This window comes from Tubulanus polymorphus, chromosome 5 (assembly GCF_964204645.1).
Source record: "Tubulanus polymorphus chromosome 5, tnTubPoly1.2, whole genome shotgun sequence".
Classification (NCBI taxonomy): Eukaryota; Metazoa; Nemertea; class Palaeonemertea; order Tubulaniformes; family Tubulanidae; genus Tubulanus; species Tubulanus polymorphus.
In genome coordinates this window covers 4142678-4165799 of record NC_134029.1, presented here as the reverse complement: position 1 = coordinate 4165799, position 23122 = coordinate 4142678, and the positions used below count along the sequence as shown (strand labels likewise).

The 23122-nt window shown below is 37.2% G+C and overlaps 4 protein-coding genes across 11 annotated transcripts; 3 read left to right on the top strand and 1 right to left on the bottom strand.

The window, feature by feature from the left end:
• Positions 1-267: 267 nt before the first annotated feature.
• LOC141905078 (nucleoside diphosphate kinase-like) lies at positions 268-1592 on the top strand. The gene is made up of 4 exons (XM_074793817.1): positions 268-482; positions 738-839; positions 956-1068; positions 1348-1592. The coding sequence occupies exons 1-4, from the start codon at positions 312-314 to the stop codon at positions 1463-1465; spliced, it is 504 nt and encodes a 167-aa protein (XP_074649918.1). The 5' UTR covers positions 268-311; the 3' UTR covers positions 1466-1592.
• A 2320-nt stretch (positions 1593-3912) lies between these two features.
• LOC141905068 (glucosamine-6-phosphate deaminase 1-like) lies at positions 3913-6786 on the top strand. Of its 2 annotated transcripts, none has more exons than XM_074793802.1 (6): positions 3913-3983; positions 4196-4369; positions 4737-4838; positions 4935-5117; positions 5210-5394; positions 5800-6786. In XM_074793802.1, the coding sequence occupies exons 2-6, from the start codon at positions 4246-4248 to the stop codon at positions 6049-6051; spliced, it is 846 nt and encodes a 281-aa protein (XP_074649903.1). In that variant the 5' UTR covers positions 3913-3983; positions 4196-4245; the 3' UTR covers positions 6052-6786. The 2 variants fall into 2 exon arrangements, with proteins under 2 accessions (XP_074649903.1, XP_074649904.1); XM_074793803.1 differs by having other exon boundaries at positions 3915-3983; positions 4210-4369.
• Positions 6787-7091: 305 nt separating this feature from the next.
• LOC141905077 (katanin p60 ATPase-containing subunit A-like 2) lies at positions 7092-13033 on the bottom strand. Of its 2 annotated transcripts, none has more exons than XM_074793814.1 (16): positions 12895-13033; positions 12592-12711; positions 12433-12503; positions 12156-12340; positions 12001-12037; positions 11299-11416; positions 11092-11217; positions 10936-11013; positions 10683-10760; positions 10493-10591; positions 10079-10261; positions 9900-10000; positions 9509-9616; positions 9244-9412; positions 8834-8936; positions 7092-8188 (listed from the first exon to the last, which is right to left on the bottom strand). In XM_074793814.1, exons 2-16 carry the CDS (start codon positions 12649-12651, stop codon positions 8055-8057), a joined length of 1650 nt encoding a protein of 549 aa, XP_074649915.1. In that variant the 5' UTR covers positions 12652-12711; positions 12895-13033; the 3' UTR covers positions 7092-8054. The 2 variants fall into 2 exon arrangements, with proteins under 2 accessions (XP_074649915.1, XP_074649916.1); XM_074793815.1 differs by having other exon boundaries at positions 11299-11413.
• A 216-nt stretch (positions 13034-13249) lies between these two features.
• LOC141905776 (allantoinase, mitochondrial-like) lies at positions 13250-23022 on the top strand. 6 transcript variants are annotated; one of them, XM_074794798.1, is made up of 12 exons: positions 18040-18324; positions 18531-18590; positions 19048-19234; positions 19758-19909; positions 20043-20157; positions 20502-20648; positions 20728-20767; positions 20846-20948; positions 21141-21327; positions 21649-21787; positions 22077-22282; positions 22611-23022. In XM_074794798.1, the coding sequence occupies exons 3-12, from the start codon at positions 19094-19096 to the stop codon at positions 22755-22757; spliced, it is 1377 nt and encodes a 458-aa protein (XP_074650899.1). In that variant the 5' UTR covers positions 18040-18324; positions 18531-18590; positions 19048-19093; the 3' UTR covers positions 22758-23022. The 6 variants fall into 6 exon arrangements, with proteins under 6 accessions (XP_074650898.1, XP_074650896.1, XP_074650902.1 ...); XM_074794797.1 differs by lacking the exons at positions 18040-18324; positions 18531-18590 and adding an exon at positions 13250-13371; XM_074794796.1 differs by lacking the exons at positions 18040-18324; positions 18531-18590 and adding an exon at positions 18738-18755.
• The last annotated feature ends 100 nt before the right edge of the window (positions 23023-23122 follow it).

Below are 23122 nucleotides of genomic sequence, written 5' to 3'. Positions count from 1 at the left end.
ACTGCCCTCATATCAGTGGGTGGAAGCTTCCACGTGGTGGCTTCAGATTTACGAGGAGGGTTCGAATCCCCAAATTTTATTTACGACTGGGACAAAGAAACTCTTTGTTTTTAATTTTATCTATTTTTCAATTGTGTTTTGATATTTTCCAGATTCTTTGGAATAATTTATTTAGTCCCATTTAGATTCTATTCGGTGATTGTAAAAGATGTGTCAATTAAATTGAATTTGATTGGGGCAGTGGTGCATGTGATCGAATCCCCACCACCCGGCCTTCTCTTCCTTTTTCTCCACGAGTATAAAAGCTCTGCATGGTAGCCACATTGCTCTCAATATTTGCAGCATTTTCCAGTAACATGTCGAACGAAGAACGCACATTCATCATGGTGAAACCAGACGGTGTCCAGCGTGGACTCGTCGGTGAAATCATCACCAGATTCGAGAAGAAAGGCTACAAACTCGTCGCAATGAAATTCATGAAGGTAAGGTCAAGGATCCCCCGGCCCCGAACGAATGCTTTTTGAAATTAGAACAATTTATTTGGTGTAGTTGTTGAAAAATCATCATTTTTAGCGATTCAATCTTGTGGATTTTAAATTGAAATATTCGAATGAATTTTGTCTTTTTGAATATGTTAAGAAGTCCAAGTTTGTCTTTTCTTAAAAAAAGTTTCAATTACATAAATACATGTGACATGTCCGTTATTTTTATCATTATGTATCTATTTCATTATTTAGGCCAATGAAGATCTTCTTAGAAAGCATTACGCAGAACATGTTGAAAAAAGTTTCTTCAAACGGTTGCTGGCATACATGCTATCTGGTCCAGTTGTACCGATGGTAAGTACATTTATTGTTGGGATTCTAAAAAGTAAATTGTCTCTGAAAGGACTACTAAATGTTTTAAAGATTGCCAGTATTCTATTAAAGCAAACAACTTTTTGGTTTGAATTCAGGTTTGGGAAGGAGTAGACGTAGTGATATCTGCGCGTAAGATGATGGGAGCAACAAACCCTAAAGACTCAGCCCCTGGAACCATTCGTGGTGATTTAGCCCTCGACATGGGAAGGTAAGCAGATTATTTTTTGATGGTTGATAACATGTATAGTCAAACTGGTTCCAGATTGTCAGCTTAATCCGGATTATCATCTAATCTGGATACTATTTGCACCCTTTGTCTGTGATGGGCGGCTTATACATTATGCATTTGCATGATGTATGTAATGTTTTATCAGGATTAATTGGTCTGAAATGATCTGAATTAAGAGGCTTCTTCTGTAATGTGTTTTCTGGTCTCAGAACTTGGTGAACGAGGGAAAAACATTATATTTTCGTGTTATCTTTTCAGAAATGTCATCCACGGTAGTGATGCTGTTGAGACCGCTAAAACTGAAATGGGCCTTTGGTTCACAGACAAGGAACTCGTTTCACACGACGCAGCCCTTCACAGTTGGCTATATGAATAAATGATTAGATTAATTTAGATTTTGGTCAACAAATATTTAGATGTGTTCACCTACTTCGAATGTGCAAAAATCATGTGCTCAATTGTTAAGTAATTTTGATCAATAATAAATGGGATCTGAAAACAAATTATGAATGGTTATCATATTCTCTGTTCGTTTAAGAGTCCATGGTTTGATTCAGGATTTTAAAAGCTGTTGGCAGTAGGATTTCTGGTCGTCTGGGTGCAGGTTCATGAACCAAGTTGAAATGATTAAATGTCTTAATTGTGGTCCTTTGAAAAGTAACTAACTCTTGTGAAAGTGGGCCTTGTTCGATATTCACTATCTGGAAAAAAAGGGACTGAATCAATAAAGCAAAGAATTTCGAGTAGAATTCAATATCATCAATGGGCTCTGGATTCGAGTGAAACATAGTCTCCCAAATGCTATGATTGGTATACGTTGTAGATCTTTGGAAGGAAAATATCTAGGACTACCAGGTATGCAGTATATAGGCCTATACATGCCATGATTACTCGCAGGAAATTGGATGTATTGATTGAGTCTCCCGTTTCAGATAATATGTTATATTATATAATTAACAGCCCTATGAATATCGATTTATTCATCCGTTGATGATTATCTATAGTTCCTCTCGATCAGCACAGATACAATAGTATTACCCTGGTAACTATGGAAAAGTCTATGAAGCTGAGACAAGCGGACGTCATAGGCTTCATGTAGTGAGGTTGACAGAAATTAGACATTGATTTTTTAACACATGTTGCATATTTTCATCTATACGAAGTAATAAGTTACACAGATGGTTGATTCGTAATCATATTATTGACTGAGCTGCGCCAGCAATCGTTGAAACGAACCCAAACTGAACTTGTCTGGATTTTTGATATGGAGCAGTTATCGAATGAATGTTGCATAAATATTGATAATGTATCGTTTGATCCTAAATCGAATCCCTCTATTGAACGTACCCTTATCCTGATGAAGCCTGACTCGGTAAAGCGTGGCTTAGTCGGTGAAATTATAAAACGATTTGAAAACAGAGGCTATAAACTTGTCGCACTTAAGTTGACGCAGGTAATCTATTTCTTTTCTACACTTAACCCGCACCGGTGTTTCGAATTTTTAAAAAAACCTAATGAACCATGAGTTGAGGCATTCATAGGAAACTACGTAATCGGGAAATTCCTCCTCATACGAACGTCAGGGTAAGGTCCTGGAAATAGGTTCGAAATAACCAATATTTCGTTATCCGAAATTATAATATTGTTTTAGATGAATACATTAACCGATGAATTGTTACATCCGAGGTCGTTATAACGAGGTTCCACTGATCCTATCTCGGCTCTTTTTAAGGCAAGAGAATCACTACTGAGAAAGCATTATATTGAACACATTGATAAGGAATATTTCCCTGAAATGTTGAAGTATATGATGTCTGGTCCAGTTGTCCCTATGGTATGTCGTCTCGAGCAAACCACTGCAGTTATAAATTTTCTCTGGGAAACTCTTTGACACGGTCCATTTGTTTCTTTAGGTCTGGGAAGGTGCCGGTGTGATCAGAAGTGGCCGCTTGATGATTGGTGAAACAGATCCAAATCAGTCTGGTCCAGGAACCATTCGCGGCGATTTAGCTCTGAAACCAGAAAAGTATGATTCGCAAGAGGTTCTTCAGAAGAAATTGACAAAGCCCAAAAAAAGATTCTTCGAAAAATCTAAATCATTTTGTAAATATACGGCATTGTCATAAGACCGAACTCCAAAATTCTATAAACCCCAACCCTTGCCTTGGACTAAATCTTTCGATGCCTATTTTAAGCCATAGTCGTGGTTTACTGTAGTTTCACGATCGGATTTTCACTAACCGCATAAGCCCATAAGTTGGTATAAGCCCATCCGATTATAATAAGCGTACCACCAACGATTTAATTTTTTAACAAAGGGTAAAATATTAATTTCTTTGCAGAAACTTAATTCATGGAAGTCATCGTCATGAAACTGCTGTAGCAGAAATAGGTTTCTGGTTCCCAGAGAACTTCACTCAAAAGTACGATTCCTCTTAAGAAAATTGAAACTTGGCATATTTAGAGGAACACGTCCCTCGATCGAAGATTGATGTTGAGATAATTATTTAATGATGACCGAATTTCTTGGAATTAATAAAATGGCCTTTTATCTTGAACCTTTCCTGGCCGAGCATTCGAGAAAATTCTAGTTTTTTTGGTTTATTCGAAAATTTTCGGAATTTCATAATTTTTATAACTTGGCGGGGCTCTTCGCAGGTTTGGTCCAACAGTCGTTTCTATTTCCGCGAGCGCGCGTGCAGTGTGCGTTCGTCCGGCGGAAATGTAGGTAGCGGGCAAAATATATCGTAAATTGTCAACACCCCTAGGCGCTTCATAAATTGTCAATACCCAATAACAAGGAAGTTAATCACTTCCGGTTATTATATTATCAAAAATCAGCTGACTCGGAACACGAACAGCCCTGAATTTCCGTCGATCTGTAAAAATATCAGGTAAAATTCAATCACTACATTTTAAGACAATGTGAGGAATATGAGAAGGGGCGATAGAGGAAAGGTCAGGATGATCGATCTGCTGGTGTTTGAATGTATGAAGTGATTTTTTGATTTGTCTTTGAGACTGTCCTCAGTCTGAGGAGTGACTAAATTTAGGCTCAAGTCATCTGATGCGATAAATCATCAAATTAGTTATTTATACATTAAAGGCTTGTAAACGTAGGCTGGCTATTAGGCTATTTGTGAAAACAGCAGGAAGATGAGACTCGTAATCCTAGATAATTACAACCAGGTCAGCGATTGGGCGGCCAAGTACATCAAGAAGAGAATCCGGAAATTCAACCCCGGACCAGACAAGTATTTCACCTTGGGATTACCCACAGGTTAGTTGTATATTCGCAAAAAGAAGCTTTTTCCCCTATATTGAGCCTCAGGTGAAAAGAAGGGCCCTTTTTAAAATTTCAGCTGATAAACTTTTCAGTCTTTGAAAAATTGTGGGATTTTTATCTTGTTTCATCTCGGATATTGTGTTTTCTAACTGATTCATTACTGTAGCCTATAGTACAATAGTAAACAATCATATGGCTAACTAATCTGAAAAACAGACGATCCATGGGATCCCCTGGGAACAACAGCTAGAGATACTAGACTAACGGCTACTCCTTGTTGCGTGAACTATGGCTAGAAACTAGATTAGTGTCTGTGAGGAACTAGGAAGAATTAAATGCGGTATATATGATTCTGATTCAGGTGGTACACCAGTCGGCACGTATAAGAAACTGATCGAATTCTATCAAAAAGGAGAAATATCATTCAAATATGTGAAAACGTTTAACATGGATGAATATGTCGGTATGATAGCTGAGAGAATAATAGCATAATGATTTTATAGAAGTTATATAATCAAAAAAGAATTCATTAACTGGCTCATTATTAAATTTTTTTCAGGTTTGCCGATCAGTCACCCAGAGAGTTATCATACATTCATGTGGGAGAATTTGTTCAAACACATCGACATCAAACCAGAAAATGCTCACATATTGGACGGTAATGCCCAAGATTTAGTCGCTGAATGCAACAGTTTCGAACAGAAAATCAAAGATGCCGGTGGTATAGAACTGTTTGTTGGAGGTACGGGTTGGAGAGAGAAGCCAAAACATTTATCGTTAAGTTTCCATTTTCAATTTCGTATATTTCATATAAGCCTTTGTTTTGTACGATAGGAATTGGTCCAGATGGTCATATAGCATTCAATGAACCCGGATCAAGTCTCGCATCTAGAACCAGAGTTAAAACCCTCGCGCAGGAAACTATTGAAGCTAACGCAAGATTCTTCGGGGGTGATATCTCTAAAGTACCGACGAATGCTTTAACAGTTGGTGTAGGAACCGTCATGGATTCTAAAGAGGTCGGTAATCCAGAAAAAAGATTAGTTCCAATTATTGATATTTCTCAGCCGCCTATCATTCTTCAAATACACTATTTCTTATTTAGCAGCCATTTTGGATCTTAAGATACTTAGGCACTTAGTCATTTATATTTAGAATTTCAGGGTGGCTATTTTTATTCGACTGCTTTTCCCCTAGCTTGAGGTGTTAAAAATTCAATCAAACATGTAAAACAAAGATGGAAATGGTTTGATTTTATGTGCATTCTAGCAATCTCAACAAATTCCCCAAACTTTTCCCTGATTTTAAACTTTTTTACAAAATCCCCTGATTTCCATGGGAGTGACCACCCGGAATCTTGAACTCCGAAATTCGATCACTGCATGGAAAATAAATTGTTTATTTCATTTTTATTGTAATTACAGGTTGTGATTCTAATAACTGGTGCGCATAAATCGTTTGCATTGCACAAAGCGATTGAGGAGGGTGTAAATCATATGTGGACCGTCTCAGCGTTTCAGTTGCATCCGAATACGATGTTCATCTGTGACGAAGACGCGACGAACGAACTTCGAGTGAGGACCGTCAAATATTTCAAAGGTCTCATGCACGTCCATAATAAACTTATCGTTGAAGATGATAATGACAAAAAGTTGCAGCAATTACCATCGTCCTGAGTTCATGAATTCTGTCTCGAAATGGAGCGTGTGAATGGGCAGTTGAGCAGTCAATGATTAAAGACTATTCCAAGTCCATTTTGAATTGTCTCAGTATCATGACTGAACAACTTGGCGCTGAATAATTCAATGTTTTTTTTTGTGTGTTACAAAGTCATTTAAAAATCTTAGTTTTTTGTTTTTAATTAAATTTGGTGGAGTCCAGTAATTCTGTGGAGAATCATATTCGTTGTAATCAATGATCGAATAATCATAAATATTTTTATCAAAGTATTTTACCCTTTGTACTCAAGAGTCATACGTTTGAATATCAAAGTCATACAATTACAATTTACTTAAAGAATGTTTCTCATTCTAAAACATTCCACTTTAAGGCAACAGAACCAGGGTCTTAGCTTTATCCAAGCAGAGTATGCGCAAATACAGTAAAAGTCTTTTATAATGCTACTGTTGGGACCGATGAAAAACATGGCTTTAACGAATTTGCCGTCATAAAGTATTGAATTTGAGTAAAAGTGAGCAAATTTGTAGACATCAGGTGAGCAGTGGCGTTAAAGAGGATGGCGCTTTATCTCTGACACGTATGTTATTGTATTTACGTATTATCGAGTTTAGGTGCACCAAGAGTTGGTGCGATTTATACAGATATTTTTCATTAATCTAGATTGTACTGGTATAATGGCATTTGATTTGTAAGCTTTTTAGATTTCTATTACGAATAAACTATGCTCAAAACTGAAGACAAATTATTGCGTTTTGGTGGAATTATAGTTGTAATGGTCTGTGACAGACTGATTTCATAAACAGGGCCACTTTCCACCCATTTACAAATTGCCAGATAAATTTCCAGGTTTCCACAATAATTCAAAAATACGTGGTCAATAGCATTATCCGAATTCCCAGATTTTTGGTATAATTCCCCAAGTCTTCCGTGATTTTTCTGATTCCCCAAATATTCCAGGTCAATGACCACCCTGTTACAGGATTCTTTTGACACGATATTAAATATCTACGACAGAATGTTTCAAATATTTCTTTTATTGATCCATAACGTCGTTTGTAAATATCAGAATATATATATTATTTCATATAAAAACACTACAATCGAAACAAAAAATAGTGCCACATACAGATATACACTAGACACGTCAATTCACTTCAAATTTACAAACTTCAACAAGAATTCAAACGACTAGCAAATCAGGTACTTGAAAGTACCACAGTTTACAAAACAAAATTAAAAGCCATTTGTAACTAAATAGCCAGTGTTCTCCACACAAGTTGTAACGTTCATCCCTCTGAAAAATGGCCACCCCTTAAAAAATATCTGATGTCCCTAAGAGTGGATATCAATATTATTTTTCGATCAATGCCGATAGTGGTTTTAAAATATATTGAGCTAACGTGAAAAATAGAAGATAATGCCAAAATTTAGCTCTATCTTCTGCAATTTTTTGGGGGAATCAAAAGCCTCGCTATTTCAGCAGCCACAATGTCATATACTTAACGATGAACATGTGACGAATGTTTCTTTAGAATTCCAGCATATGGAGAACACTGATAGCAGGTCCATCATTTCACTCTTGCATGCCGATAAGAAAGACTATGACACCATCAACGGTTTTTTGACAATGTTCGGTGCCAGGTTTTATCAATATTGGCGGTGTGATGCGTGCGTGCGCAAACGCGTAAAAATACGTACAAATATAAACACGAAACGAATTCGAAAACGCTCTAAAAATTTCACCGTATAAAATATCATCGAGCGATTAATGGGGATATGTTATGTATATGATAAATGCAACCTAAAATGGTTCAGTCATAACGCACATAACCTCCACGGATGAGTACATTAATTATATATTGTTTGGACGGATTTTAATTTTCATATCACACGTAAAAGTATCATATACCGGTATATATCACATAAACGTAAACTTCAGAGGATTGTCCGATGTTAACAGCCGAGCGACGATGAGAAGAATATCACGCAACGCCCCGTTTCATACCGACTCGAATTCTTTCGACCACGCCGCATATTTCGTGCTCAGACGTTGAGCCGATGGTTTCATCGTTTGTAAGGCCATTTCTACATCGGATGTTTTGATCGTATCGAGTTGAATGTGCAATTCTTCGCCTAGAAAATCAATCAATAGTTAGCTTTATATAAAATGTACAGAACTAGAGCGGTAATCGGTAGAATTCAATGTAGATCAGTCCCAAATTATGTCGCGCATGTTAAAGACCCACAATATTGAAGATTTAACAACGATTATCTGTTACATAGACATTTCAGGTAGAATGCTTCTACAGGGTGGCCACTTTTATTTGACTTGCTTTTTTCCTTAACTATTCCCTGACATGCACGTTGTTTTCACAGACTTTATCTACTAAGAATTCAATCAATCAACACAAATACGTACAACATAGATGGAAAGTGTTTGATTTTACGTGCAATCTGGCAATCTCGACAAATTTCCCTGATTTCTAGCATTTTTACAAAATTCCCTGACTTCCTCAAAGAAAATTCCCTAACTCGTCCCTGCCTGATTTCCAGATAAGTGGCCACCCTGTTCTACCCTTCTGCAGAGATTTACTTGAAACGCAATCCTAGCCGAAATGTCAGAGTATTATGGGTCTTTCATTACCGTTACTGGTTGTTTGAACTGGTGCGAATGAATCATATTTATTGTTTGTCCTTGGTCAATAAGTTCCTAATGTTTACTGTCTACACAATCATAGAACAAGTTAACAATAACAATAGCATTGTTGACATATTTACCTCCGTCGTGACATTCAAGCGCTTCAAATATTTTTCGTACGGTCCGCATTGCCGCTTCTTTCGAAAGTACTTTTATATCGGAACCAGAATAGCCTTCAGTTAACTGAAACACGTTCAATAGCAAATATTAAGTACTACTGAAGTTTTTTCTCCAGAATTTCATGAAGGGGTTTTCCATTTTTTATCATCATATGTTAAATTCCAAATGTATGAACAAATTTCATACACTCGAACACAGTTAAGTTGTAAACAGATTAGTTATCACTATTTTTGAGTTCTGATTAATGTAAGTCTTCATTTGCATAAGTCGCCAACATAACGATCACCTCAGCTATGACGACTCGAGCCGTGAATTTAACAGTATCTTAAAATTTATCATTGAATCGAAGAAACATGGCTTGAATACTGACCTTTGCCACGTGATCATAATCTATTTCAGAAACGAGTTCCAATCCGCCCGGTTTAGATTTCACTATCGGTGGTAAATGATGTAGAAACATTCGTTTACGAGCCTCATACGTCGGTAAATCTACGATTATACGTTTTTCTAACCTCCGCAACATCGCGTGATCCAATTCCCTAAAGAGGAAAATAGTTCGTAGAATATAAACGACTCATCGGAAATCTCTCGGTCTAATACAAGCAGAAATCATTGACTCGAAACTTAAGACATACCACGGAAGATTTGAGGCGGCTAGTAAAAAGACGAGATCTTCAGTTTTAGCTAAACCATCCATCTGTACGAGCAGTTCTGTTTTCATGCGTCTGCTGCCCTCATGTTCCCTGAAAACACATAACAGAAATTCATGGCACAGATCAGATTGAAATGACATTTCATATCTTGACTTCTTACTTCCTGACAATATGCATTTTCACCCCAAAATATCAGGATTTTTTAAATTTCTTCGGATAGTAATACCAAATATTTCACATCAAGGTACATAATCATATTCCTAAGTGGATACTGAGCATAAATTATGCCAGATTAATACAAAATTCATCGAATTTTAACACAGCTTGTGCATATGATATGGTGCATACGAGACATGGTGCAGGAAAAACTTACCCACCACCCGAACCTCCAGCGCCTCTTTGACTCATTATTGATTCTAATTCGTCTATGAATATCGTGGAAGGAGCATGAAATCTGGCAAGTTCAAATAGCACCTACAAAAAAATTTACAAACTCAATTTTATTTCAAAGACTATGATGGTGATTGAGCTTTAAGGACCAGAAGAACGTACCCGAACTAATTTCTCTGAATCACCTCTCCATTTACTGACTATACTAGAAGCTGAGATGTTGAAGAACGTCGTTTTACATTCAGTAGCGACAGCTTTAGCGAGTAACGTTTTACCTGTTCCTGGCGGACCATATAATAATAAACCCTTCCATGGAGACAGAATACCAGTAAACAATTCCGGGTACTAGAAATCAACAACATTTCATCACATTTTAAGGGTATGAAAATAGACTATTCAATTATCATCTTGAAACTATAGACTGAATTGCAAAATTACATGGCCAGACGTTAAGTCAAATAATGATCTTGACCACTAATTATTAGATTGGGTCTATTGTACCAGGATGGCCTAAGGTTGGCCTAAAATCATATTCACTCGAAGCCAAGACTTTTTTAACCGAGACAATAGACTCACTTTGATCGGATAAACTACTGATTCTTTAACTAATCTTTTGGCACTTTCTAGTCCTATGATATCATCCCATCTTACATTCGGATCTTCTGAATAAATATCCTGCAAAGACAGCCAAATGTTTGAGGGTTAATTTCAGTAAACAGGCGTGGAAATACGCATGATGATTTCAGAGTAGAATTGACTCTCTCACCCTACTGATTACTTGCGCTAACTCCCTCCATTCACTATTATAACCTACGTAGCCACCTAACGGTTTCAGCAATCGATCCTGAAATACACAATTAAACGCCACATCATTTACAATTTAGAATAATGAATAGGTTTATATAGTATTTAATGCAGCCAGAATTCCCTGACAGAATCATGCTTAAACCACTAGCTCACATGGTTCCTAATAATTGATAATAACAGACTGGTCAGAGAACTTCAAACATACAACTTACCGATGGATCGACGCCGTCTTCTACATTCAAACGTGTTGCATCATTTATCATTGCTCGGCAATCTATTATTTGCCCGAACTGAAATGCAAAATTTACAGGAAATTCAACATATTGTGTCAACAAGGCGTAATTTAGTTTTCAAGTATCGAATGGTACCTTGTTTCGAGGTTTCTGCAACGGTCCGCCATTTTCGACCCCGTTGTTTGAATTGTTACCTTGAATCGATAGACCTCGGAGCCCGTTGTCATTCTCTATCGGAGCTGGTGCTCCATTCATTACCGTCTGAAATACAGAGACATCAATTATAGATCGATGATTAAATGTAGATTCCTTTTCAAATACGAGGTTGTCTGCTTAACCTACTTTACTGTCTTTTCGAGTGCTAGCCTGCGCAGAGCGAGGACCATGGCCCGATCTTGGACGGTTTGTTGGCGTTTGGTTCTGCGGTATCTTCGGTAATGAAGGCATACTACTGCTTCTGCTAAAACAGAATACATTAGCATTATACCCATCAGAGAAATATATCCGAAATAAGTTTAAAATCGAACCCATTGTAATGCATACTCCCTTGGCAGGAATTTGAATTTTACAGCATCACAAAGAACTCTGATATGGCATGAAAAGCAGCCTGATCAGCCGCACACTCACTGTGAACTCACGGGCAAATCTGGCTGGGTTTCGTGTCATGGCCGAGTCTTGAGGGAGGAATATTATAAAACCAAATGGAAACAACATTTAAAACACTTCATAGTAAACTTAAAATGGAAATGTCCGAAAGGGAAACTGATGAGGCATTTATTCATTAAGCGGTGAAAAAAACTTCAATATCAACGGATAATCAATGAAAATGGAAAAAAATCTTTAAACAATATGTAACGTTAATTTCATACTCGTTTTTACGAATAATTTCAACGCATGACGAAACTACTGATGTAGCTGGAATTGGAGGTAATGGAAAATATCTGAAAATCAAATACTTCTTTTCATCAGTAATCGATTTTTACCCTCACATATTGTACGCAGTACTCGGTATTCGAGCATCATCTTCCGAAACAATGCACTTACTTTTTTGTTTTGCCTCTTCCCGAGGAATTCCTTTCAGCTATAGACAGAAGAAATAGCCCATTTTCAAAACATGAAATAATTCAAGGGATGCTTTGTATCAAACAAAATGTAGTAATTATTGGTAAGGAACTACATGTATAATCATCCATACTTACTGGTGGCTGTAACAGTGGTAGGATTCACGGGTTTTTTGGTAACTTTCGGATATCGTGAAAATTTGACGTAATAATACGATTCGTACTCCATCAGTATAGTAGACAGGTCTATATTATCACAAACTTCATGTTTACTGAGGTCTATATTCGTTTCTCTGCTCAATGTCTGCGCTGATTCTACATACCTGTATTAATAAACCACAATGAAAAATAAATGCAAACGTGAAAAATGCTCGAAATATTATGAGCTTAGCATTGAATAAAGAATACTACAAACCCCTCTTCACTAAGATGATGGTACATCAGGATCAATAAATCTTTTCTGCGTTGTTCAGATTTTAATTCATCCTAAAAGTAACGGATCGGAATAGAATTGATCGATTACTAAGACGGAGTAGGTTTTATCATGTTCTTATCAACCTGTCATCATACTCACAGCTTCACGAGCCTGGTTAGCGGTTTTAATCATCTGGTAACTCAATCCCATTTCTGCCATCTCGCACTTCAGATTTTCCTACTTCAAACTTCTAAGTTCGGCCAGTTTTTATTTGGCCACCTGTAAAGGTATCAGCGAGCGCATATGAATAACTTGAAGCAATGACAGCTATGAAAATGATCAATATATTCTCGATTTAATTGAATTTATGCGAAAGGTTTTAGCAATTCTTTTGTATCTTGCTTTAAAAACAAGTTGAAATGCAACGAGAGAAAATATTCGACCACATTACAATCAACCAACCTTTCTATCAGTCAGACGGGCATACCATATGTTGTAAAATAAAATGTTTCTTTAGTTTATGGAGACTTTTTCTGACTTTCGAGTTATTTTGACAGGTCGATAAACAGAGTTACGGGGCTATGTCTTAACGCAACTCGTCATATTCACAATGAACGCGTACGCCATCTAACGAACAAATATCAAACAAAATATTAAATCCTTAATTATATTCAAGAAAATGTTTCAATTCACAATTACTAAATTGATTTATTTTGCTGCTATTTTATGTAAAACTTATTTCGGTTCAGTGAATAATCGCTGAATAGTCACGCGTGAATGCGGGTTGGAATGTTGAGAAGTTCGAATCCTGCTTTCCGCGGTCTGCGAATTCTCAAGAACTTCTCGAGGCGAGGATGATGAAAATTATTCCGAAATTTTCTCAAATATCCTCAGTACTACGCTGAAAACATGCAGATGCAAGACGCTAGTCTCAGAAATGTAAGAAATTAACATATTTTTCATGTTTTTATCTAACTAAATCGGGAGAAATGAAGAAATAAAACTCAAAACATCTTTTTATCTGGGAGGCAGGCCCAAACCAAAGAAAGTCAATCCAGATCAATTAAGATTTATTGAGGTCAAACTGCATTTATTTCGGTTAGAACAAATCCAGTATTTTCATCTCCAATCACTTAACCCTCGAAACTTATACACATTACATTGACCCTTATTGCTTATCAGATCCACGGAATCATAACCTTTTTGCCTCAAAAAATAAAAAGATTTTAACTGTTAGGGTCGAACTTTCAATTTGCTGTTTCGCAACAACTGGGCGGTAGCCTAAATGCCATTACTAGATTTCGGTCAGTTTGTTAACACTGAGATGTCATGATCACCGATGATATTGACAGTTTGCATATACTTAATCATCAAATATTTTCCATCTTTTAGCCTAAATCATGACGTACGGATAAAGTTTAAAGAGAATTCTTCTTCACAGTGCTAATCAATGCCCTAAAATGCTAATCTGACAATTCAAGTGAAATTAGAATTTACTGCTACAAATGTATACGTTTTTAGGCAGTAATTAGTAAAATTTTATGTAAAAAATGTTGATTTTGGGCCAGATGTACTTGATCTCCCTGAATGATCCTTTGATGAATGATGTCGAAATCCGAAATTTTTGGGAGGGGACGTACGAATGTTGCAATCGTTCAGTTCTTATTCAATAATGTCAGCGAATTGAAGACTCTTCAATCACTAACTTAACAGTTACCATAATCCCGTTCAATTGCCTATGAATTAGGTTTGAATAAGAGTGTTGAAAATAGAAAGGAATGTGACCCTCAAATATTTGTATTTAAACTCAATTTGTTGGTAAGAGGAGTTAGACTCCAGTTGGATTTTCCTGCCTACTCCGGTTTCGTGCATGGTTTGAAGCAGCGAAAAAAAATTGTTGGCTAGTTGGATTTTTTTGTGCGATTTTCAAAAAAATAATTTTGTGTGATTTTATAAGAAAAAAAGAGCAAGTTTCCTAGTAAGCTGTTTTTTAGAAGACTGGATTAAATTTTTTGTGTAAGTACAATTAATTCACTTATTCACGGTATATTTTAATATGTCTACCTCTTACCAATAAATTCACCATATTTATTTATTAGCCTTAGCACCTAACACAATTTCAGCTTCAGAATCTTACAAAATCTTACATGAACTTATAAGGAACATCGGCAAAATGAATTCTCAGATCAGGCCTCGTTTTTGCTGGGATTTTTATTTTGTGTTTCATCGTAACAAATTGTACTTTAGGATACAATCGAGAATCAGTGCCATACTGAGAAATCAACCATGCAGTCAGATGATTTGAAGGTAAGTTCTAAAAAAAGCTAAATCCTGTTAACTGCTATGTAAATTACTTCCCTTGTAAAAGCCTCTGAATGTGCATAATTTTTGGATCGCAAGACCAAGTGAGATCAAAGTTGATTGACAATGAACTTTGATTGAGTACGTCATCTGTTAATGGCGCCATCTGATTGTATAGCCGGTGTTCCGGTATCTAATTGATGCAAAATATCGATTTTATGAAATGAAAATTTTATATTTATGATTTTCACTTAATCATTCAATGGAGAAATTGAGCCTTGGTCATGATTTCAGACCCTTTCATAAGATCTGACGAAGGTATGCATTAAGGTTCTTTCCGGTTATTTTAAGTCGTATTTTCATCTGTTACAGGAAGAAGCTCAGAACGCTTCGGAGTTCTTCACGTTAAAAGAACAGCAGGGATTTGTGAAATATCTATTAGAAATGACCGAGATGGGATTCAGTTATACGGAATCGGAAATCATGGAAATGGCCGGTCATTTGGCGCATACGTTTTGCGCGGCGGACCCGAATCGAAAATGTCCGTTTCTGAATTGCGTTCCCGACGTTGAATGGTATAAATCTTTCACTCGTAAATGGACGGAAATTTCCACGTTAAAAACGAACGAAGCGCGGGCTAAAAAAACCGCGACGAAATCGGCGCTGCAAAAATACTACGATAAACTGAACGTCGTTCTTACGATCAACGACTTCGACAAAAAACCCGAGCGGATATTCTACGTGGAATCGATCGCCGACAGTTCGAACATGGATTCGGCGATTCTGTACGCGGCGAACGCTGTACGTTCGTCGGACGTCGTCATTCCGGCGTATCGGTGGCGAACCAGCCGCGCTCGAATCGACGGCATCGGCTTCGACCGGTGGCTTCGCGAGTATTTCGTTAAAAACGTTTTTAAAACGGCGATGACTGAAACAACGGTTTTACTGCTGTATGACGGTTACGCGTCGTTCATCAATCAGCGTATCGTAGAAGCGGCGACTGCGATGAACGTGAAACTGTTCCCACAACCTCCGCGTGCCGGCGACTACTGCGACTACGCCAACTGTTTTCGACCGTTGGCGCGGATATACGCCGACGACGCTGATGTAGGAAACCTCGATGATTTCGTCATAAATCGCCTTACCGATATAAAAGACGGATTTGCGCGTGATTTACACGCGGTCGGTATCTTACCGTTCAACCCGGAGAAATTGATGAGTAAAATCGATATCGCAAACGACGAAGTCGACTGCGTTTTGGACTCGTCCTCGACCGCCGAGTGCTACGCGGATATCGTCGAAGAGAGTCCGATGTCGAAGCGATTACGTCTGGTGCGTCCGGCGCCACCTGTCTCTCCCGTGAACGTGATGATATCCGACGATTCGGCGCCTCGTGCGGAAACGAACGCGAATTCCGCCGACGAAACGGACGATAGTAGCGACGACGAGGATGAAGACGGAGAAGGAGGAATCTGTTTTATTTGTAGCGTTTGTGATAACTGCGTTCCGCCAGGTTACGACGGTTCGAGGAGGTTCTACTGGGCTCGTTGTACAAACGTTCATTGTCGCGGTTGGGTGCATTTAAAATGCTGCCCGAAGAAATTAGCGACATCGAAATCTGCTTACGAATTGTTCCTGTGTCCGTTTTGTGTGAACAAGAAGTGAATTTTTAGCGATTAGACACGGATGAGTTTCGGTCGCCTTGCTCTCGTTAAAAAACTTTTCTTCCAATGTGTGAGAAATAATGAACGAATCTGATCGGAGATGTGGGAGGGAAAGAGAATATACTTGGAGAAGTGTTTGTAGAAACATAACTTCTTCCAACTGAAGGAAATAATGAATTTTTGAATATCTATTTTCAAAGAATTATACAAATTGTAAATACTGGCGGTAGATCGATTGACATTCCTTGTAAAGAATATGAAGTAAGTGTCGGTAACAACAACCGATACCGTTAGAGATCTGTATAAACAATTCCTAAAATGATAATGCATTTAATGCAGGTATTAATGTGCGCTCTGGAGCCAGCACCATATCAAACATTCGATAGATTATTACCATTCTTCCAATTTATGAAAGTCAAGGCTTCGTGACCTCGCCTCAGACATTTTTGATTGGAAATGAACCAAATACACTAGACATTTTATTGGCTTACCATTAAGACGAACTACAATGTTGAATGTGTAAAGTGGGGTAGATTCAGGCTGAAGATTGATACCTGCGAAAATTAACTGAATGATTTAGATTATAAATGACTTAGTGCGTGTGTATTGTTTGATAATGAGTGTAGCTTTCACATTTTTTTGTTGATTTTCTGCCAATAAAAAGCTTACACTGTGTTTCTAAACACGAGTTATTGTTTTTTCAATGGGATTTTGAGATAATCAATGAAGTGATCGATAAGTTTTGTAGCAACATATAGATCTTAGCAATAGGTCTTACTAATCCTAACTGCCTCAAACAAACGCTTCTATTGCATTATACATCTTAATGATTCTAGAATAGCGATGAAATTTAGTCGTAGTTAACTTAGTATGTGATTTTGAAAAGTTGGGCGGCAAATTTAACTGATATTCATCGATTTCTTTGCAGTTTCGGGATTATTTGACGCAGTATAATTTCTTAACTGAACACTGTTTTATGTCATGCGCCTCGAATTTTAACAAAAGAGAAATCACAACAGAAGAGGTTAGTATTAGAATCTGTAATTTAATATTGTGGAAATTGGCAGTAAACTTATATGAATTTTTATAAAAGATGGGCTTTAGATCTAGGTTATGAAGGAGAAGTCTTTGTAACCACTTAATGGCGTTTTTAAAGAGTTAGAATTTACCACATTGGGCATTAGATTGATTGGAATTTCAGTTTCTGAAATTTTGGATAATTCCGGTTGAGGAGGAGATTGATGAGCTCGGAGAAGTTATTATCTTTGTTAAAAAATGACTTGTAACAAAATGAATTATGAATTTTTGAATAGTTCATTTTAAGGAATTATACAGCTTACATATACTGGTTGAGTTCAAGTGACACCTTGAAGTCCCGAATGGAGAATATATTGATTTATGGTCGACAAATAATTACCATCCATTGCTATGTTTTCATAGGAACAGTGTATAAGTTCTTGTGCCGAGCGATTCATCCTGTTCACCCACCGAGCCATGGGCACGTTTGTCGAGGCCCAAACAAAACGTGCTCAATCGATGGCTGACGAACAACAGAAAGTTTACGAAACGCAAATGGAACAATTGGAAACATTACAAAATTTACAAGACGAACAGAAAGCGAAAAACGTGAATGAAACGCAATGATTTCGAATGAATGCTAGGATACAGGCTGCGGATATGAAAGAATGCACCGTTTCATTTGACTGCCAGTTTAGAATAGACATTCAAATTAACATCATGTATTGCGGCACTTGACACAGTGCACATATATATTAATACCATATTGTAGTCGTCCTGTGTGGGTGATTGTTTCGAATGAAATATACGTAATCGGATTTTAGAAAAAAATTGCTTATTTTAGTGTATGTATTCGTTAGGAAAGGGATAGTGATCATGGTGCAGTAAACTCTGTGTGTGCGATACGTAGGTTATTATGGCTTTATATATGTGTGTAGAACAAAGAACAATGTCAATTTTTTTCCAGCAAACACATGAAGTCAGGGTTCAAGTGCTGTTGAGTTATAATATAGTCTTACTAACGAAATTTCAGTATCCTAGATAGATGATAATCAATAATCAGAGTTTATATTGGTATTTCTTGTGAATATTCATTAGTTCATTTACATTGCTAAGGATGATTTGGCAAACGATCTATACGACATGAGGGCTTATAGAGAGTATTCAAAGAAGTAGGTTAGTTTTCCACGAGCTTGCAGGATACCTTTCGATGAATCTCTGATAAGCCTTATCATTCCTAAGTGGGCCTAGTGCAGAGGTCTTATTTACATTTACTAATCAAGATATAAGAACCGGATAGTTTCTAAAAACCTGATAAGTCTGAGCGCTTGCGAAGAAACAGTAAGTTCATAAAAAGCTCCCTCTTCCCAAATACATAGTTTACGTGTAATTATACAATTATAGAAAAGAGAGCAGATAATGAAAACCATGTATTTAAGCAGATTGTCCTCGATATTCATTTATGTATGGTGATTCTGTATGTAGATTACTTAGTAAGCTTTGCTCTATGTATAAATGCACATCTGGTGAGTGTGAATTTGTCATGAAATTCAGTGACAAGATGTATTGTAACATCGCTGTGTATATTAAATTCATAATGGACAAAATCTGCAAAATCCAGTGGTTTGTTTAGTTTATCTTCAGAGAATTGACATCGTTAAGTGTTCGTGTGAATAAATATGGAAGATGAACGCCTGCTTGTGAAGGGTAGAAAGGTCGTCATCGGAGATGGAATTGTCCCTGCCTCGATAATCGTCAAAAATGGAAAAATAATTGACATTATCTATGATTACAATTTCGAGATGGATGACAGCGTTCCGGTAAGTTGTACTGTTTTATCTCTATCTGCTGCATAACTTAGATTCTAGCCTAAACCATAGCAGTTTACAATGTTAAGTATGATGGGATGAAATGTTGTGGGTCAGAGTTTTTCTTCTGATTATTTAGCAATGTCTAGATATCTGGTAATCAAATATATTGCATGCTTCAAATTAGAAACTGTATAGTCTCAATATAGGCTGAAAATATATAAGTAGAAACAATAAGTGCAAACACAAGTGCAAACACAAATTAGTTAGAAAATATGTTTTGGTATGAATCTGTAGTCTTATTTATTTGACTCACATGTATTTCACGTGATAAGGGTCCTGAAATATGATCATGAAAATGTTCTCATCAATACTCTGTTTTTAGATGCGGGTTTTCGATTACTTGAACTCTACTTCCAGAAAGAGGAGAGTAGTCTGAATACCAGACGATGTACCAGTACAGGGTTCCTCTTCAATGGCTAGGGACTAGACTAAGTAATCTAATGAACATTTATTGCTTTTTTCTATTGTAAAGGTGATAGATGGTGGTAATTTAGTTATAATGCCTGGTATAGTGGACAGTCACGTGCACGTGAATGAACCCGGTCGAACTGAATGGGAAGGCTATGAAACTGCTACTAAAGCTGCTGCCACCGGTGGAATAACAACTATTGTTGATATGCCGCTGTATGTATTTATGAAACACAAACCCGGTGATTAGGCTAAGCTTTGCCTTTGATTGTTTAGCAAATAATGCTAAACATACAGTTGTTTTTTTTCATAAGGACTAATGGAATGTTTTTATGGGTTTTGTTTGTAGGAATTGTGTTCCTGTCACAACTTCGATGTCGGCATTTTCGATCAAACTAAAAGAGGCAGCTGATAAAGCATTTGTAGATGTGGCTTTTTGGGGTGGAGTGATACCCGGTAACCAGGTATGCTTTTACACTGAAACCTGTGCTGTATTGTAAATAGTCGACTTCTACTCACCAATCTATGAGCAATTATCTCAATTGTGTGTCGGCATTATGTATCGTAGCACCAATGCATATACCGGTATACAGGGACAGATTTGGGGGTGGTCTTGAGGGTCTTATTGGATGAATTTCTTCAGAAATATTTTAACCACGCTAGTGGCCTTTGACATGTCTGCTTTATCCGAGAAATACATTTTCTTCTCTTCTGGACCCCGGCCTTCCAATTTGCCTAGATCAACCCCTCATATATTGATGAAACATAAATATCGTAACTATACTTCTTAGTTTGTTTATGATTGTAGTCTGAATTGCGTCCGATGATAAATGCCGGTATTAGCGGTTTTAAATGTTTCCTGATACACAGCGGAATCGATGAATTTCCAAAGGTATCTGAATATGACCTGCACAATGCGATGGTTCAATTAAGACGTACTGACAGTGTACTTCTGGTAAGTTCGGTATTTGCATCATCATTTTCTCCATTTTTGTATCCGCTCACATTTATATAAGATAAATTTTCTTTAACAGTTTCATGCAGAAATGGACGTAGATGATATTCCATCAGCAGGTAATATCAACACATCATTTATCTACCATCTGAGGAATTTGTTAATAGTTATTTGTATATATGGTTATTCTTTTACAGAAGACAAAAATCCTCAAGCGTACCAGACTTTTGTCGAGTCCCGTCCCGATTCTATGGAATTAGAAGCCGTGAAACTTGTCTGCAAATTATGTGTTCACTACAGGTCACTGAACTTATGAAGCTTGACCCATGTCGTCTTTACAATATAGTACTATAGGACTTTCTGATCTTCTATCTTATCTTTTTGATCTTATACTCCGACTTTGCTCAATGCATCCGAATTACGCGAAGTTTGCTGTATTTATTTTCTTTTTAAATGCACACGTTTATAGTTTTGTGTTTTATTTCATTGTAGAGTACCGTGTCATATTGTGCATCTATCTTCAGCGGAATGCCTGCCATTGATTCAGGTGGCCCGCGCTCAAGGCGGGCCTCTCACTTGTGAAACCTGTCATCATTATCTCTCATTCGATGCTGAATCTATTCCCGACAAAGATACAAGCTATAAATGTTGTCCTCCAATACGCTCTAAACAAAACCAGGTACAATAAATCTCTGTGAATAATGTCTATGGCTGTAATACTTTTTATGTTTTTTGCAGTTAATAAGAAAATCAAAGAGCTCATGATTAATGGTCAAAATGTTGGTTAGAATGCCTAGAAATAGCCTCCAAAGTTTCTTTGGGAGACCCCCGGACCTTCCATTCAAGCCTTAGGCGTACGCTTCGTCAGGGTGCCCCTAATCATGCGAAAAGGTGACCTACATATATGTTGGACTCCCTAAAAATAACCTTAGGTCCATCCTTGAATGTAATAGAAATTGTATTGTGGATTTGTAAAAATCGAGTTTTATTGCTATTCTAGGAGACTTTATGGGAAGCATTGAAATCGGGTATTATTGATCTAGTTGTTTCGGATCATTCGCCGTGTACAGCCGACTTGAAACAATTAGATACGGGTGATTTCATGAAAGCTTGGGGTGGAATATCGTCTTTACAGTTCGGTGAGTATAACTGACAAAATACAGTAGAATTCGCTTCCCTCTGATCGTGCGGGACCAATAAATCCCGCACAGTCATTGCAGGTATGGGTCAGTCATCTGTAATAAGAAAATTTGCCAGACAGGGCATATGATAATCTGAGGCAATCGACTCCAGAGTCTACTGTACATCCTATAGAATTTGTAGAAATTCAGATCGATTTAAGACTGTAACCCTTTTGGGAAATGATGTTTCTGAACTATGAAAATGTTTACTGCGACTAAATTATAATTGTTTGTTTCTGTTTTCTAGGCCTTTCGTCGTTCTGGACGTCTGCTCGTCAGCGCAGTATGACTGTGTTCGACATCGTTCGATTGATGTGCGAGAATACGGCGAAGCTCGCCGGTATTCATACGAGAAAAGGCAAAATCAGTCGCGGCTACGACGCCGATTTCGTTATATGGGACCCAAATGAATCATTCGTAATCACTGAAGAGATTATACAGCATAAAAATAAGGTACTAAAGAGATTTTTTTCTCATTTTTGATCAAAAGTTCTAGCATGACTTACAGTAACTGTACATGAGAAAGTGTTATGAAGTATGTAATAGAGCAGATCCCACCTAATACCGTATTTTAAATCAGACTTCGTCGTTTCTGATGACTATGAATTTTTACGCAACATGATTTACTTGTGACCCAAACTCATAAGGTCTTAAATTTTAGCCAAGTTTCGCGAGATTAGATTTCGAAATAACTTTTTTCGAAAAATTGCTTGACCTAATATCGTTTGTTCTTCGATAATTGGGTCTTGAATGTTATTCAAATATCGCCGTCATTTTTCAGGTGACTCCGTATATGGGGAAAAGGTTAAATGGAGTGGTGCACCAGACAATAGTGCGTGGAAATACTGTGTATAAGAATGGTAGAGTAACGGTGAAACCGTATGGAGAATTAATATTGAAATCACGCAGTGCAAAGGGCAAACTGTAACACTATTACTGACATGGGAGACAGCGGACGCTATATTACCGCATACCAGTTTATACATTATCATTGAATGAAACAAATGAATTTTTTATGAAACCTACTGAAATCAAATCGAACTTGGCTTCAGTAGATCGTCAGATGATAACGTCATAGAAAACCGTGTTTTATTTACATGTTTATTTTGTACAAATGAGGACCAGACAGGGTTTTCTGGCTGAGTCAACTTTTGTCGTGCCATATTTATAAAAGACTAATCATTGACAACATACATGTGTAAATAAATATGTATTGTTTTAAATATACAAGTCTTTCTGTTAATTTTGTTTTTACGATGTCGAGGTCATGCTGGACAAACGAATGAATATTTT

Coding starts and splice junctions, on each gene's coding strand:
- LOC141905077 (XM_074793814.1), bottom strand. CDS start 12,651: ATGGCAGAAATGGGATTGAGTTACCAGATGATTAAAACCGCTAACCAG. Junction 10,761..10,935: donor AAGACGGCGTCGATCCATCG/GTAAGTTGTATG, acceptor TGTGTATTTCAG/GATCGATTGCTGAAACCGTT. Junction 9,617..9,899: donor GCTGGAGGTTCGGGTGGTGG/GTAAGTTTTTCC, acceptor ATGTGTTTTCAG/GGAACATGAGGGCAGCAGAC.
- LOC141905068 (XM_074793802.1), top strand. CDS start 4,246: ATGAGACTCGTAATCCTAGATAATTACAACCAGGTCAGCGATTGGGCG. Junction 5,118..5,209: donor TATAGAACTGTTTGTTGGAG/GTACGGGTTGGA, acceptor TTTGTACGATAG/GAATTGGTCCAGATGGTCAT. Junction 5,395..5,799: donor CCGTCATGGATTCTAAAGAG/GTCGGTAATCCA, acceptor TTGTAATTACAG/GTTGTGATTCTAATAACTGG.
- LOC141905776 (XM_074794795.1), top strand. CDS start 13,342: ATGCAGATGCAAGACGCTAGTCTCAGAAAT. Junction 13,372..14,679: donor AAGACGCTAGTCTCAGAAAT/GTAAGAAATTAA, acceptor ATTGTACTTTAG/GATACAATCGAGAATCAGTG. Junction 14,740..15,105: donor TGCAGTCAGATGATTTGAAG/GTAAGTTCTAAA, acceptor CATCTGTTACAG/GAAGAAGCTCAGAACGCTTC.
- LOC141905078 (XM_074793817.1), top strand. CDS start 312: ATGGTAGCCACATTGCTCTCAATATTTGCAGCATTTTCCAGTAACATG. Junction 483..737: donor TCGCAATGAAATTCATGAAG/GTAAGGTCAAGG, acceptor TTCATTATTTAG/GCCAATGAAGATCTTCTTAG. Junction 840..955: donor CTGGTCCAGTTGTACCGATG/GTAAGTACATTT, acceptor GTTTGAATTCAG/GTTTGGGAAGGAGTAGACGT.